The sequence below is a fragment of the Ylistrum balloti genome, unplaced genomic scaffold, assembly GCF_031769215.1.
Source record: "Ylistrum balloti isolate Yb309-2 unplaced genomic scaffold, AGI_CSIRO_Ybal_v1 Utg370058, whole genome shotgun sequence".
Lineage (NCBI taxonomy): Eukaryota > Metazoa > Mollusca > Bivalvia > Pectinida > Pectinidae > Ylistrum > Ylistrum balloti.
Genome location: NW_026782107.1, coordinates 784,615 through 802,296, shown reverse-complemented (window position 1 = coordinate 802,296; position 17,682 = coordinate 784,615). Strand labels below are relative to the sequence as shown.

Genomic DNA, 17,682 nt, shown 5'->3' with positions numbered 1-17,682 from the left:
GTAGAAACACAGTGATAACAATATCGGAGAAACACAGTGGTAACAATATGGTAGAAACACAGTGATAACAATATGGTAGAAACACAGTGATAACAATATGGTAGAAACACAGTGATAACAATATGGTAGAAACACAGTGATAACAATATGGTAGAAACACAGTGATAACAATATGGTAGAAACACAGTGATAACAATATGGTAGAAGCACAGTGATAACAATATGGTAGAAACACACAGTGATAACAATATGGTAGAAACACAGTGATAACAATATGGTAGAAACACAGTGATAACAATATGGTAGAAACACAATGACAACAATATGGTAGAAACACAGTGACAACAATATGGTAGAATGGCAGTGATAACAATATGGTAGAAACACAGTGATAACAATATGGTAGAAACACAGTGATAACAATATGGTAAAAACTCAGTGATAACAATATGGTAGAAACACAGTGATAAAACACAGTGATAACAATATGGTAGAAACACAGTGACAACAATATGGTAAAAACACAGTGATAACAATATGGTAGAAACACAGTGATAACAATATGGTAGAATGGCAGTGATAACAATATGGTAGAAACACAGTGATAACAATATCGGAGAAACACAGTGGTAACAATATGGTAGAAACACAGTGATAGCCATATGGTAGAAACACAGTGATAACAATATGGTAGAATGGCAGTGATAACAATATGGTAGAAACACAGTGATAACAATATGGTAGAAACACAGTGATAACAATATGGTAGAAACACAGTGATAACAATATGGTAGAAACACAGTGATAACAATATGGTAGAAACACAGTGATAACAATATGGTAGAAACACAGTGATAACAATATGGTAGAAACACAGTGATAACAATATGGTAGAAACACAGTGACAACAATATGGTAGAATGGCAGTGATAACAATATGGTAGAAACACAGCGATAACAATATGGTAGAAACACAGTGATAACAATATGGTAAAAACACAGTGATAACAATATGGTAGAAACACAGTGATAACAATATGGTAGAAACACAGTGATAACAATATGGTAGAAACACAGTGATAACAATATGGTAGAAACACAGTGATAACAATATGGTAGAAACACAGTGATAACAATATGGTAGAAACACAGTGATAACAATATGGTAGAAACACAGTGATAACAATATGGTAAAAACACAGTGATAACAATATGGTAGAAACACAGTGATAACAATATGGTAGAAACACAGTGATAACAATATGGTAGAAACACAGTGATAACAATATGGTAGAAACACAGTGATAACAATATGGTAGAAACACAGTGATAACAATATGGTAGAAACACAGTGATAACAATATGGTAGAAACACAGTGATAACAATATGGTAGAAATACAGTGATAACAATATGGTAGAAACACAGTGATAACAATATGGTAGAAACACAGTGATAACAATATGGTAGAAACACAGTGATAACAATATGGTAAAAACACAGTGATAACAATATGGGAGAAACACAGTGATAACAATATGGGAGAAACACAGTGATAACAATATGGTAGAAATACAGTGATAACAATATGGTAGAAACACAGTGATAACAATATGGTAGAATGGCAGTGATAACAATATGGTAGAAACACAGTGATAACAATATGGTAAAAACACAGTGACAACAATATGGTAGAAACACAGTGACAACAATATGGTATAAAAACAGTGATAACAATATGGTAGAAACACAGTGATAACAATATGGTAGAAACACAGTGACAACAATATGGTAGAAACACAGTGATAACAATATGGTAGAAACACAGTGATAACAATATGGTAGAAACACAGTGATAACAATATGGTAGAAACACAGTGATAACAATATGGTAGAATGGCAGTGAAAACAATATGGTAGAAACACAGTGATAACAATATGGTAGAATGGCAGTGATAACAATATGGTAGAAACACAGTGATAACAATATGGTAGAAACACAGTGATAACAATATCGTAGAAACACAGTGATAACAATATGGTAGAAACACAGTGACAACAATATGGTAGAAACACAGTGATAACAATATGGTAGAAACACAGTGATAACAATATGGTAGAAGCACAGTGATAACAATATGGGAGAAAGGATATGACTACACTCTTGGAGAAAGCTATTTATTATACTATGGGGAAATAGGCCATCATCAACACTAGGAAGAAATACAATGATTACACTAAGAGAGAAGGCCTTGATTGCACTATGATACACTATAGGCCCTGAATATAATCTGACATTATCACATCCAAAGATGTGATCTTGACTTTATGACTGTGTGACCCTGACCTTTGAACTTAATCACATGAAAACTTACTTAATGACATTGATGTGGTGACGTTCAATCTTTTTTCGGAGTTCTGCAATGACAGAATGTAACTCTGTGATCCTCTCCTCATATCGACTGGTGGTCTGTTCCAGTCTGTCATCACAATCTCGCTGGAAGTAGAGTCGGTCAGTCTGCAACAAAACACAGATCAAGATCAAACACTGCCACTGAATTCATCCTGCAGTTTACAAATCAAATATGATGATTGTAGGCCTTTTCATTAATTATAAGAAGTTAAATGTTTGGTTCCTAAGACTATGTAAAGGATAAAACCATTTCTTATCACCAATTCTGACTGGCTTCATCCCACAAACCTACCACCCAAACATCATTAATCTTGCCCTCTTAATTATTGAGAAGAAGTCATTGAAAGGAAAAGTTGACACGAGATTGGTGGCGGATTGGCATGAGATGCTGTATGACAGATGAGAAATGTTGCACTGCAGCATAAGCTCACTTGTCCCTTCAGGCCAAGTAAGCTAGAAACACATTAAAATAACACTTCATCTTGTCTTTATCAATTTATCATAGGGATTAACCATCTCTGTCCTGCCCCTGCACATGATGTATGTAAGTGTTTAACAAAATTCTATAAATAGCAATGGTGACCTTAAACTTGGGACGAAGAAACACAAACACATTGTATTATTATGAGGTTTTGTTTTGCAGACATTTGCATCTTTAATTGAGAAATTATGTCAAATGACAAAAAAAAAAAAAAAAAAGATAATAGCAACTTTCCTATACACTTTCCTCTCCAATGTGCTGAAACTTACCATTATTCTTAAATATAAGACACCTTCTCACATTTCAATACAAAGACACAACAGGAAGATCACACATACCTGTGACTTGTTAAGTTGTTTTTCCAAACTGTCTCGTTCTCCAGTGACAAACTGTAACCTATTGTTCAACTCGATTAGCTCCCCTTTCAATGATGTTATTGCTGCCAGGTGGAGCTGTAAAGAGTATCAAAGTAAATACATTCATGAGTCTGTCAGGCACTTATCAAGTTACATCATTAATTCAAGAATTACTTATCTGTAAGCATCTTATACATATTCATTTGTTAAACACAATACATGTTTTATGACGAGTATAGATGTAACTATGATCCTGACAGTTTAGATGGCAAGCTGTTCTGCTCCCAAACCTCAGGTGATAATGGAGGTGTGAGGTTAAGTGATCTCTGGGAAGTTTTAAGGAAGCTGAGGAGCAGACTAGTCTGTGCAGACATGGTCATGTTCTTGGGCTCAGCTTAATACTCTCATTTTTATAAATGACATGCAATGGGCCTCCTGAATGTTGTTCTATAAGGTAGCCACCAGCTGCTATAGAGAGAAGCACTTTCAAATCACCCTGGCTGTTCACATGTTGATAAACTGAGTAAACAAATCAAAAATGTGTAAACAAATCTGACTGTTACAGAGATTGTTGTATTTACTGTGTACATAACAGATTAATTCAATTTGTAATCCTGTTAAATAACAGCCTTAATATACCACATGGCTAGAAAGAATGTAATCCTGGTTAGGAGCAGCCTCGATATACCACTCTGCTAGAAAGAATGTAACCCTGGTTAAGACCAGTCTTAATATACCACTTGGCTAGAGAGAATGTAACCCTGGTTAAGACCAGCCTCAATATACCATTGGGTAGAGAATGTAACCCTGGTTAAGACCAGCCTCAATATACCACTTGGCTAGAGAGAATGTAACTCTGGTTAAGACCAGCCTTAATATACCACTTGGCTAGAGAGAATGTAACCCTAGTTAAGACCAGCCTTAATATACCATTGGATAGAGAGAATGTAACCCTGGTTAAGACCAGCCTCAATATACCACTCTGCTAGAAAGAATGTAACCCTGGTTAAGACCAGCTTTAATATACCACTTGGCTAGGGAGAATGTAACCCTGGTTAAGACCAGCCTCAATATACCATTAGGTAGAGAATGTAACTCTGGTTAAGACCAGCCTTAATATACCACATGGCTAAAGAGAATGTAACCCTGGTTAAGACCGGTCTCATTATTCAAATTGGCGAGAGAGAATGTAACCCTGGTTAAGACCAGCCTAAATATACCATTGGGTAGAGAATGTAACCCTGGTTAAGACCAGTCTTAATATACCACTTGGCTAGAGAGAATGTAACCCTGGTTAAGACCAGCCTCAATATACCACTTGGGTAGAGAATGTAACCCTGGTTAAGACCAGTCTCAATATACCATTGGGTAGAGAATGTAACCCTGGTTAAGACCGGTCTCATTATTCCAATTGGCTAGAGAGAATGTAATCCTGGTAAATACAAGACACTGCTCAGGTTCTGTTTTGGTTGATCAGTTGAGTGTCAGACTATTAAGCTAGAAGCGGAGACTAAAATTCTTGGGGAGATATTGAAATAGAAAATGACCTATGTTACATATTGATATTCTACAGTAATTTGTATGATGTGGAAAGGAAAAGTGATTTTGTAATTTGTTATCAATGACGAAATATGGACAAGTGTACTATAACATCACACAAAGTGAATTTACTGCAGGTGATACTGAAAATATTTCTGTAAATATCAAGAACTTTTATTGAAATATTTCTGTAAATTTTATGATATTTTCACTAAGTATTTTACTGATATACTAACAACACTACAATGAATAATTCTGGAATCTTTTGGTGCTGATAAAGACTTTGAGGAAGGCCTTATCATACAAGATTGCACTAGATTCAAACATTCCAGTGACCAATTCCACTTCAGTCAATTTGTTGCTATGGTAATAAACAAGTAAAAATTCTTTACAGAAAATTTAGAAACACATGTTGTAGACATGTTTTCCCCAGTATTCTATTAGTCTTCATAACATGCCTTCCTTTATCTGATGGATACTTTCCAAATGGCCCTGCAGGGAAGCCTTCCCAAGCCAGATTACACAAGACCACTGGGAATCCTTAATTGTCTACAAATATACTCAATAGAAGCACTGCCAATTTATTTACTAAAATAATCATTAACTGGTCCTCAGAAGTCCTCCTATTATCAGTTCAGACTGGTTGGATCCATAACACCTCAGAACGGAACTATGTAAGACATTGCAGTTATAGGCTTTCAGTTGTTTAATTACTGGTATTAACTGAACCTGTTGAATCACTTTAACCTGCACAATGGAATTATTTTGCTGGCTACCTTTATAAGGATCCTACTAGCTGTAGCAGTGCTTATCGTTGTTAATGTTGTAGTGAAACAAAGATAATCATATTTTCAATAACTCTGTCATGGGATGAACCCTTGTGTCATCATTCATTCCTTAAAATTTCCCTGGAAAAAAAATCATCTAGTGATTTCTTTCCATTTCTGATATTTGTTTTAAGCTTAAAACCTGGAAGCCCATGCATCAGGTTTTGATGTAGAACCATTAGTCAAAGATTTTTTATCCCAGAGGGATATTTGTTTTAAGGAGGTATCTATCAGTCAGCTATAACCTCGTCCCCTGAATATTCAGAAAAAACATAATCTTTGTTTTAAGGAGGTATCTATCAGTCCCCTGAATATTCAGAAAAAACATAATCTGTGTTTTAAGGAGGTATCTATCAGTCAGCTATAACTATAACCATAATCTGTGTTTTAAGGAGGTATCTATCAGTCAGCTATAACCTCGTCCCCTGAATATTCAGAAAAAACATAATCTGTGTTTTAAGGAGGTATCTATCAGTCAGCTATAACCTCGTCCCCTGAATATTCAGAAAAAACATAATCTGTGTTTTAAGGAGGTATCTATCAGTCAGCTATAACCTCGTCCCCTGAATATTCAGAAAAAACATAATCTGTGTTTTAAGGAGGTATCTATCAGTCAGCTATAACCTCGTCCCCTGAATATTCAGAAAAAACATAATCTGTGTTTTAAGGAGGTATCTATCAGTCAGCTATAACCTCGTCCCCTGAATATTCAGAAAAAACATAATCTGTGTTTTAAGGAGGTATCTATCAGTCAGCTATAACCTCGTCCCCTGAATATTCAGAAAAAACATAATCTGTGTTTTAAGGAGGTATCTATCAGTCAGCTATAACCTCGTCCCCTGAATATTCAGAAAAAACATAATCTGTGTTTTAAGGAGGTATCTATCAGTCAGCTATAACCTCGTCCCCTGAATATTCAGAAAAAACATAATCTGTGTTTTAAGGAGGTATCTATCAGTCAGCTATAACCTCGTCCCCTGAATATTCAGAAAAAACATAATCTGTGTTTTAAGGAGGTATCTATCAGTCAGCTATAACCTCGTCCCCTGAATATTCAGAAAAAACATAATCTGTGTTTTAAGGAGGTATCTATCAGTCAGCTATAACCTCGTCCCCTGAATATTCAGAAAAAACATAATCTGTGTTTTAAGGAGGTATCTATCAGTCAGCTATAACCTCGTCCCCTGAATATTCAGAAAAAACATAATCTGTGTTTTAAGGAGGTATCTATCAGTCAGCTATAACCTCGTCCCCTGAATATTCAGAAAAAACATAATCTGTGTTTTAAGGAGGTATCTATCAGTCAGCTATAACCTCGTCCCCTGAATATTCAGAAAAAACATAATCTGTGTTTTAAGGAGGTATCTATCAGTCAGCTATAACCTCGTCCCCTGAATATTCAGAAAAAACATAATCTGTGTTTTAAAAACATAATAACTGTGAATATTCAGAAAAAACATAATCTGTGTTTTAAGTTAAAGTCAGCTATAACCTCGTCCCCTGAATATTCAGAAAAAACATAATCTTTGTTTTAAGGAGGTATCTATCAGTCAACTATAACCTCGTCCCCTGAATATTCAGAAAAAACATAATCTGTGTTTTAAGGAGGTATCTATCAGTCAGCTATAACCTCGTCCCCTGAATATTCAGAAAAAACATAATCTGTGTTTTAAGGAGGTATCTATCAGTCAGCTATAACCTTGTCCCCTGAATATTCAGAAAAAACATAATCTGTGTTTTAAGGAGGTATCTATCAGTCAGCTATAACCTCGTCCCCTGAATATTCAGAAAAAACATAATCTGTGTTTTAAGGAGGTACATCACAGCTATAACCTACCCTGAATATTCAGAAAAAACATAATCTGTGTTTTAAGGAGGTATACAGTCAGCTATAACCTTGTCCCCTGTATTCAGAAAAAACATATATATCAGTCAGCTATAACCTCGTCCCCTGAATATTCAGAAAAAACATAATCTGTGTTTTAAGGAGGTATCTATCAGTCAGCTATAACCTCGTCCCCTGAATATTTAGGAAAAACATAATCTGTGACCTAAGGTTAAATATGTTGATATGTCTCCTTAGTAGTTTTATTACAAAGAGTAATCAACTGGATAGATATATTAACACATCTACAAACAAAACCACAGGATACTAGGAATCAAAACACTCCCCTTGTTAGTTTAAGGAGAATTATCAGTAGAGTACACACCTAGTATATACACCTCAGTACCATTATGTGTGTTTTATCATACACAGGCCTGTATAAATATATATTGATTTCCGTTTGAGTCTTTGTGAGCTGGTATTGTTAACATGGAAAATATTCATGTAATGTTATTATGGATTAAGGAATGATAGTTTTAGAACTGCTTTGTTTATCAGAAAATTCCACTGGCCTAACAGGACGTCTGGGCCAGGGAGATAACAAACACAATCAACCTTAAATGGTCAAGCATTATGTTGTGTCTAAGAACGGACGAAACAGCTGTATCAAAACTGTCTATCATAAAACAATACTATTATTTCAGGTTTCACAAATCCAAACACATTATGATGGAGTTAAATGATAACCATATCAAATATCAAGATGTAAGTCACATGAAGAATAGTACCACATGATATATCACATGATTGGTCACATGATACACCACATGGTATGTCACATGATATAACACATCAACACTTACATATCTACCCTCACTGTTTGCACAATCACATTTTCCTTTCAACAAACTTGGATCAGAGTTTCCACGATTCATGTAGCCAAATTCATTCATCCATGTCCTTCGACAGCTCATAATAGGCGGTCTCCCTTGGGAAGCCTTCTCCTGGGGTCTTTTAGAGATTGTTTCGTTTAATGAGACTGATCGACGAAAATCTTGAAAATTTGTCAAATTTAATGGTGCTGACCATGACCTTCCACAGTGATTTAAGAGAGGTGGTCGCTGTGATTTATCCATGATTATCTTTCTGAAATGAGTTGTCTTCCCTTAGACGGTGATCTCTATTTACAGGTAACTTGTCACATCATTGCATGATGGGGTCAATTTCAACCACACAAGCACTAGTCTTGGTACCTAAAGAAACTCTCAGTGAATAAATCTTAAACACACAGATATTCAATACCAAACATCCATAACCAAGTTCTGCTCCTTTGATCACCAAGAGTCTCAGAGTTTTTATGGGTATACATGTACAGGTTTTATAAAAATACAGAAATACACTCCATAAGTTAAAAAATTTCCATCACAAACTTTAATTTATTTTTGCTTCATTCGTTTCTCCTTGGTAGTGTTGATGTATCTCGCCATGACTAAGGCAGACAGAACTAAACACAGCCAGAGGGAAATAAATCTGAGTCACATGTACTTCTAAACCATCAGGAAACTAACAGATATTTGTTAAAACATGAAATACTGAGTTGTGGTGATGTCAGAAAGACTATGGTTTGGGTTCTACAGTGAAATCTTACTTATTTGTGGTATCTCTAGTAGATTTGCAGCTGTATAAAGAATACAATTGCTACTTCTACCTAGAGGTGAAGTAGATTTTCTGATGTAACCATCTCCTTGACATGACTGATCAAGTTCTCTGATATAAAAAAATTTCTATAAAGATGAAGACATTATAGTGTAATATAAATGACCTCTACTGAGGTATAGTGTAATATAAATGACCTCTACTGAGGTATAGTGTAATAGTAACGACCTCTACTGAGGTATAGTGTAATATAAATGACCTCTACTGAGGTATAGTGTAATATAAATGACCTCTACTGTGGTATACTGTAATAGTAACGACCTCTACTGAGGTATAGTGTAATATAAATGACCTCTACTGAGGTATAGTGTAATACAAATGACCTCTACTGAGGTATAGTGTAATATAAATGACCTCTACTGAGGTATAGTGTAATAGTAACGACCTCTACTGAGGTATAGTGTAATATAAATGACCTCTACTGAGGTATAGTGTAATATAAATGACCTCTACTGAGGTATACTGTAATAGTAACGACCTCTACTGAGGTATAGTGTAATATAAATGACCTCTACTGAGGTATAGTGTAATAGTAACGACCTCTACTGAGGTATAGTGTAATAGTAACGACCTCTACTGAGGTATAGTGTAATAGTAACGACCTCTACTGAGGTATAGTGTAATAGTAACGACCTCTACTGAGGTATAGTGTAATATAACTGACCTCTACTGAGGTATAGTGTAATAGTAACGACCTCTACTGAGGTATAGTGTAATAGTGTGATAGTAACGACCTCTACTGAGGTATAGTGTGATAGTAACGACCTCTACTGAGGTATAGTGTGATAGTAACGACCTCTACTGAGGTATAGTGTAATAGTAACGACCTCTACTGAGGTATAGTGTAATACAAATGACCTCTACTGAGGTATAGTGTAATAAAAATGACCTCTACTGAGGTATAGTGTAATAGTAACGACCTCTACTGAGGTGTAGTGTAATAGTAACAACCCCTACTGTGGTATAGTGTAATAGTAACGACCCCTACTGAGGTATACTGTAATAGTAACGACCCCTACTGAGGTAAAGTATAATAGTAACGACCCCACTGAGGTATAGTGTGATAGTAACGACCTCTACTGAGGTGTAGTGTAATAGTAACAACCCCTACTGAGGTGTAGTGTAATAGTAACGACCCCTACTGAGGTATAGTGTAATAGTAACGACCCCTACTGAGGTGTAGTGTAATAGTAACGACCCCTACTGAGGTATACTGTAATAGTAACGACCCCTACTGAGGAACAGTATAATAGTAACGACCCCTACTGAGGTATACTGTAATAGTAACGACCTCTACTGAGGTGTAGTGTAATAGTAACAACCCCTACTGAGGTACAGTGTAATAGTAACGACCCCTACTGTGGTATAGTGTAATAGTAACAACCCCTACTGAGGTATAGTGTAATAGTAACGACCCCTACTGAGGTACAGTGTAATAGTAACGACCCCTACTGAGGTAAAAACATTTCAGTTCTACAATCATTTCCGAGATAAACTGAGGTATCAACTGATTGGTCAGGATGAAGAAGCGAGATACAGTGTCACATTGAACTGGGAAAACCAATGTAAATGGAAATTTTTAACTCCACAAAGATTTCTACCGAAATGAGTTTCACAAATCGATACATCAGCCCTTGGTTTTCACCAAATAACACTTCTATCTTATTTTTATTTATGGTTTAACGGGTATAAGTTGAAGTCTCTGACATTATCACATCTCTACATTAGTCTGGTGTTCATCTGAGAGAGAAGGAAGAAATCCCATTGTAAACAAAAAACGATATTATTGAAATATTCAGCCAAACATTTTCCTTGTAGTCAAACTGACAGTGTACACAATCCATACATGTCTCGATTTAATCTCCGCAGAAAAGTTTCTTTGCTCTCTGATTATGGTCTTGTTCAAACTCCAATCACCCAGAAATACACATGAAGAATTATAATTACACATCTACTTTTGCAAGCTGAAAACATTTCGTATTTTGTATAAATTCACAGCATATTAAAAATCAGTTCCAAAGAAATGAACATGTCTCTTAATTACATTTATATTCTAAACAACACAGTATGAAAAGTCTGTGTCAAAGGAATGAAAACAAAGATAGTAAACAAACAAAAATCCCAATCAAAGAATTTTTCCGATTTTCCGTAAAGACCTGACGGAATGTCTGGAGGAAAGCTTTATGTTAGTGCCATCATAATCCATCCTGTTTTATTTCTTATCACACAGAAAAATCCACAAAGAAAACAATTATCACACAGATCCAACATAAAACTTCTATATTCCAAGTCTTTTGAATTTCACAGAATATCAATAATCTGTTTGGAAACTGTGCCAGAATGAAAAACCTTTTTTACACATTATACATAACACAGTGTGAAGCTTGTGATGTAGATATCCCAGTGTCTACCACGATATACCCCGGTAGGCACTCTCCTACAATATAACATACTGATCAATGAACCCAAGTGAATAGCTGGTTAAATTCATAGTAAAACAGTGCTGTTGGTCGTGTATAAAATAACCAGCTTCCTGTGCAGGAAGGAAAACAACAATACAACCTGTGTCATATTTACTATAAACAATACAATTTGTAGTACAACACTTATCTCCAGTGAGGAAGGAAAAGTTAGGCTTAAGATCCCAACTGATACAGAGCAATGTTTGTGTATAACACAGACCAAGGGCAGTATTTATTAAATCTAAAGTTAATAAAGTAAAATTGATATTGAAAATAATATTTATATCATGGTATCAATTTTTTAACCTGCACTATATTACATAAATATAATATGAATATTTAAAATTTGAACTTTTAACTTTGTTTGCATATATCTTAATCATATTCTCTCCCAATAGATATATATACCATATATCTAGTGTCAGAACACACCCATATCCATTCTAAACCACATGTTTAATATTTTAATTGATATGTATATGAACTGGCAGGGTTCAAAATATATACAGTTCATGTACTTGTCATTTATAGTATCTGATGGATAATAATGTGTCTTGTAGCTAGTATCAGTAAATATTGTGTAAGATTTACCAACACTGTACATCTGTGTTGTTTCTGTGGTAGCTAGTATCAGTAAATATTGTGTTAGATTTACCAACACACGACATCTTTGTTGTTTCTGTGGTAGCTAGTATCAGTAAATATTGTGTTAGATTTACCAACACTGTACATCTTTGTTGTTTCTGTGGTAGCTAGTATCAGTAAATATTGTGTTAGATTTACCAACACTCAACATCTGTGTTGTTTCTGTGGTAGCTAGTATCAGTAAATATTGTGTTAGATTTACCAACACTGTATATCTGTGTTGTTTCTGTGGTAGCTAGTATCAGTAAATATTGTGTTAGATTTACCAACACAATGTACATCTGTGTTGTTTCTGTGGTAGCTAGTATCAGTAAATATTGTGTTAGTTTACCAACACTGTATCTCTGTGTTGTTTCTGTGGTAGCTAGTATCAGTAAATATTGTGTTGTTTACCACACACTGAACATCTTTGTTAAATCTGTGGTTAATAAAGTAAATATTGTATTGAAAATTTATATCACTGAACATCTTTTTTTTCTGTGGTAGCTATATTACATAAATATAATGTGTTATATTTAAAATTTGAACTTCTGTGTTGTTATATCTGTGGTATTCTCTCCCAATAAATATATATACCATATATCTAGTGTCAAACACACCCATATCCATTCTAAACCACATGTTGTAATTTTTAATTATATGTAAATATTGTATTAGATATATACCAACATGAACATCTTTGTTGTTTAATGTGGTAGCTAGTATCAGTAAATATTGTAATAAATTTACCAACACTGTACATCTGTGTTGTTTCTGTGGTAGCTAGTATCAGTAAATATTGTGTTAGATTTACCACCACTGAACATCTTTGTTGTTTCTGTGGTAGCTAGTATCAGTAAATATTGTGTTAGATTTACCAATACTCAACATCTTTGTTGTTTTTGTGGTAGCTAGTATCAGTAAATATTGTGTTAGATTTACCAACACACGACATCTTTGTTGTTTCTGTGGTAGCTAGTATCAGTAAATATTGTGTTAGATTTACCAACACACGACATCTTTGTTGTTTCTGTGGTAGCTAGTATCAGTAAATATTGTGTTAGATTTACCAACACATGACATCTTTGTTATTTCTGTGGTAGCTAGTATCAGTAAATATTGTGTTAGATTTACCAACACACAACATCCTTGTTGTTTCTGTGGTAGCTAGTATCAGTAAATATTGCGTTAGATTTACCAACACTGTACATCTTCATTATTTCTGTGGGTCACATTAATTGTTTATAAAATTTGATAGAGTTTATTGTATATGTTTCTGTGTTGTTCCTGTAGCTTTCCCCAGTAAAGAAAACTCCCCTGGGCTAGTAAGACCCTGAGAGGCCAATGTTGGTAACAATTTTGTACCTAAAAGTGAGATTCTTGGCATCATCTCATAGTCAGGTGGTGGATCAATGTTAACATTTTCCCGTTTGTTTGATGCCAATATTTCTGAATTCCTATTTGGTCTTTCCACGTCTTTCATTATTTCTCAATTTTTTTCTTATAACATTCTGTATGCCTAATTACTGAAAACATTGGCTTGTGTGGTGTAATAGGACATTTAATACTGTTTTTAGTATACTTCACTCCACCCATACATAACCTATTGGAATTTCTATATCATCATGTCTTACTCATTGTAAGATTTGAAATCCTTCATTCATAATCCATTTGTTGATTTGAAATTCATTACATCTGATCTATTTTGTATTTGAAATTCAAATTAATTCTTAATTTCATACATGAAACCAGTTACACTGACTATAATTTCTATGTAACCATTACTTTGATATTTAATTGTCCATTTTTACATATTCAAATTTGATCATCAAATCTATCACTTTATAATTCATGTAAACTTAAATTATTTTTCTATAATTAAAGTCTAGAACCTTGTGCCCACTCATATTTACAACAATATTCCCTGTCAAAATCTTAAACATGTTTCTGGGCTTTTCAAAATGTGGACTTAATACCTCACCAAAAGTGCTTTATCATGATACTTTTCATTATACTTTCTTATTTTTCTTTTACATCATCACACATTTCCTTTCTATCATCACACATTTCTTTTTCATCATCACACATTTCCTTTCTATCGTCACACATTTCTTTTTCATCATCACACATTTCTTTTTCATCATCACACATTTCCTTTCTATCATCACACATTTCCTTAAAATCAGCACACAATTCATTTTCATCATCACACATTTCCTTTCTATCATCACACATTTCTTTTTTATAATCACACATTTCTTTTTCATCATCACACATTTCTTTTTCATCATCACACATTTCCTTTTCATCATCACACATTTCCTTTCTATCATCACACATTTCCTTTTTCATCATCACACATTTCTTTTTCATCATCACACATTTCTTTTTCATCATCACACATTTCCTTTTCATCATCACACATTTCCTTTTCATCATCACACATTTCCTTTCTATCATCACACATTTCTTTTTCATCATCACACATTTCTTTTTCATCATCACACATTTCCTTTCTATCATCACACATTTCTTTTTCATCATCACACATTTCTTTTTCATCATCACACATTTCCTTTCTATCATCACACATTTCTTTTTCATCATCACACATTTCCTTTTCATCATCACACATTTCCTTTTCATCATCACACATTTCCTTTCTATCATCACACATTTCATTTCATAATCACACATTTCCTTTCTATCATCACACATTTCCTTTCTATCATCACACATTTCCTTTCTATCATCACACATTTCCTTTTCATCATCACACATTTCCTTTCTATCATCACACATTTCTTTTTCATCATCACACATTTCTTTTTCATCATCACACATTTCTTTTTCATCATCACACATTTCTTTTTCATCATCACACATTTCTTTTTCATCATCACACATTTCTTTTTCATCATCACCCTTTTCTTTTTCATCATCACACATTTCTTTTTCATCATCACACATTTCCTTTCTATCATCACACATTTCTTTTTCATCATCACACATTTCCTTTCTATCATCACACATTTCTTTTTCATCATCACACATTTCCTTTCTATCATCACACATTTCTTTTCATCATCACACTTTTTTATTACAGGTACCATTTTTTATCTTTAATAGATTAGACATGAACCCAACACACTGTAAAAATCAATTTGTAAGATTATTTTACAATCATGGTGTTACAATTCCGTCACCATTTTATGATCTTTAGTAAATTAAACCTGAACACACAGAATCCTTTTATTAATCAACAAGTTTGGTGAGGTGACAAACAAAAATATCTGATTCACGAAATACTGCATCAAGGTCTTCTCATATATAACTAATGCACCAACATAGCGTTAACAAATTCCGAAATCCATGTGGTAAATTTTAGATCAGTGTAAAAAACTTCTTAATCATCTCGCGAGAAAATTCTAACTTGACAATTCACTAATGATTTACAAATCTAAGTTTAATTCCACAAAAATAGAACGACTTTATCTTCTCCAAACACTGAACTGTCAGTACCATGTTCAGATTTATATTCTGACAATACACTAATGGTTACCAACAATCTGTAGGTATTGATGCACATCCTAATTATCTATAAAATTGATCGTGATATGAACTGAAAACTGACATCAGTGAATAATTATCAATTCTATTGTATTTCTAGCCGAGTTACTATACAATAGTTCTATAGTAATCTGTCTAAATATGGTGTTATCCTGACACTGTTCTGAGCTCATTTTAGGCCCAAATATCATTCTAACATTTACATAATCTATATGGCGCCACTTGTTTTTGGTGAAAATGCCCTTATGTTTCACAATACAAATCAATGTACCCTGGTATGTATAAAGTAATTTGTCTGTGACTGTTCATATGCATGGCATAGGGGTCATGACCCAAGACAAACATCAATATGTCTGACACATATTTTCTGGGGGGATATCTCAAAGGTAAACTGCACATTCAATTAGATCCAAAAGGATCTTGGTGTCCACCACTGTGTGATCTTTATTAGTCTGACCTTTCCTATTCTTTTCTTTTGTATCCTTAAATGTGCTTTCAGCATTGAACATCGAAAGCCATAAAGCACAAATAGAATTAACCTAAATACATACACAATGTTCCTTCAGTTCTTTAAGATTCAGAGAGAACAAGTAACAACTGTCAAAATCCAAGATGGCCACCTGTCAGCCATGTTTTTCAATCAGTCTCAAAATGAAGGTTGCACAAATTTTTATCAAGAGAAGCTTATTGATAAAATTTGAAAATAATCCCTCAGGTATTCTTTAAGAAATAGTGAAACAAGTTAATTCTGTCATAATCCAAGATAGTCATTTGTTTGCCATTTTCCTTTTTACAATTTGTCCCAAAAAAGCATACACAATTAGGGAAAAAGGGTGCATATATGTGAAAAAGAACCAGTAAACATTTCTCAAGAATACAACAAGAATTGTTGGACTGGAAGGAAATGGATGAAGAGTGATAGTGATTTGAAATATTGTACATGGTAAATAGCAAACGTAAATATGGCTGACAGCATCTGGTCAGGGGGAGCTCTCAAAAGCAAAATGTAATAGGGTCAAAACATATCTTAATGGCCATCTATAAATCACAAATATCTGTACAGAAAGGTCACATTTGTACAATAAAACAAATAAACCTGTCTATGAAGACCACTTGTATATCACATATACCTGAATACAAAGGCCACATGTATTTAAGAAATACCTGTCTATTAAGGTCACCTATATGCATTATGACAAAATCTTTCTACAAAGGCCACAAATTTGATATGATATATAGTACTTAATCTCTATGTAAAGGCCACTTGCTCATAAATACCACTTTTCTCTGTGTCAAGTGTGGTTTTTATAAATTGGTTCAATCATCCAAAAATTGTTGATTGTATAGGTATCAAAATGTTGACAGTACACTGATTCTCAGGGGATGTCTCGAAAGTGAAATACAGAAACTTTTACCTGAATTTTGTTTGTCACTGAAAACAACCTCACAAATCTACAATTACAGACACAAATATGATGGAATAGGGATACTAATGGGCTTTCTCCAAATTAAATGAGCTAGTATGAAATAAAACATTGAATTTTTAGAAATTTTAGTGAAAGCACTGCTGTCCTTGGTATCAATTTATTATTACTGGCAACATTCCAAAGCAGTAATGAGCACACTCATGAATATTCAACACCTGAAAACAATATAACATTAATCCTATAGAGGACTGTAATAGTTATTGGAGAATCTACAACCCAGCATCTGTTTTACGATAGAAAATAGGTTTTTCTGTATGGATGTTTATCCAAGTTGAAGTAAGAAAACATTGTACTGACAAGACGATATTTTCTAGAAAGTCTAATCTCTGCAAAATTATTGCAAAATCTAAAATCTTTTTCTAAAATTCCTATAATTATTACAC

At 34.0% G+C, this 17,682-nt stretch overlaps 1 protein-coding gene across 1 annotated transcript in view; it reads right to left on the bottom strand.

The window, feature by feature from the left end:
* LOC132549468 (colorectal mutant cancer protein-like) overlaps window positions 1-17,682 on the bottom strand; it is a 64,353-nt gene that overhangs the window by 13,609 nt on the left and 33,062 nt on the right. The window contains exons 5-6 of the mRNA XM_060213407.1: window positions 3,232-3,345; window positions 2,375-2,517 (exon numbers count right to left, since the gene is read on the bottom strand). Coding sequence (XP_060069390.1) covers window positions 2,375-2,517; window positions 3,232-3,345 — 257 coding nt within the window. The remainder of the gene's footprint in view (window positions 1-2,374; window positions 2,518-3,231; window positions 3,346-17,682) is intronic.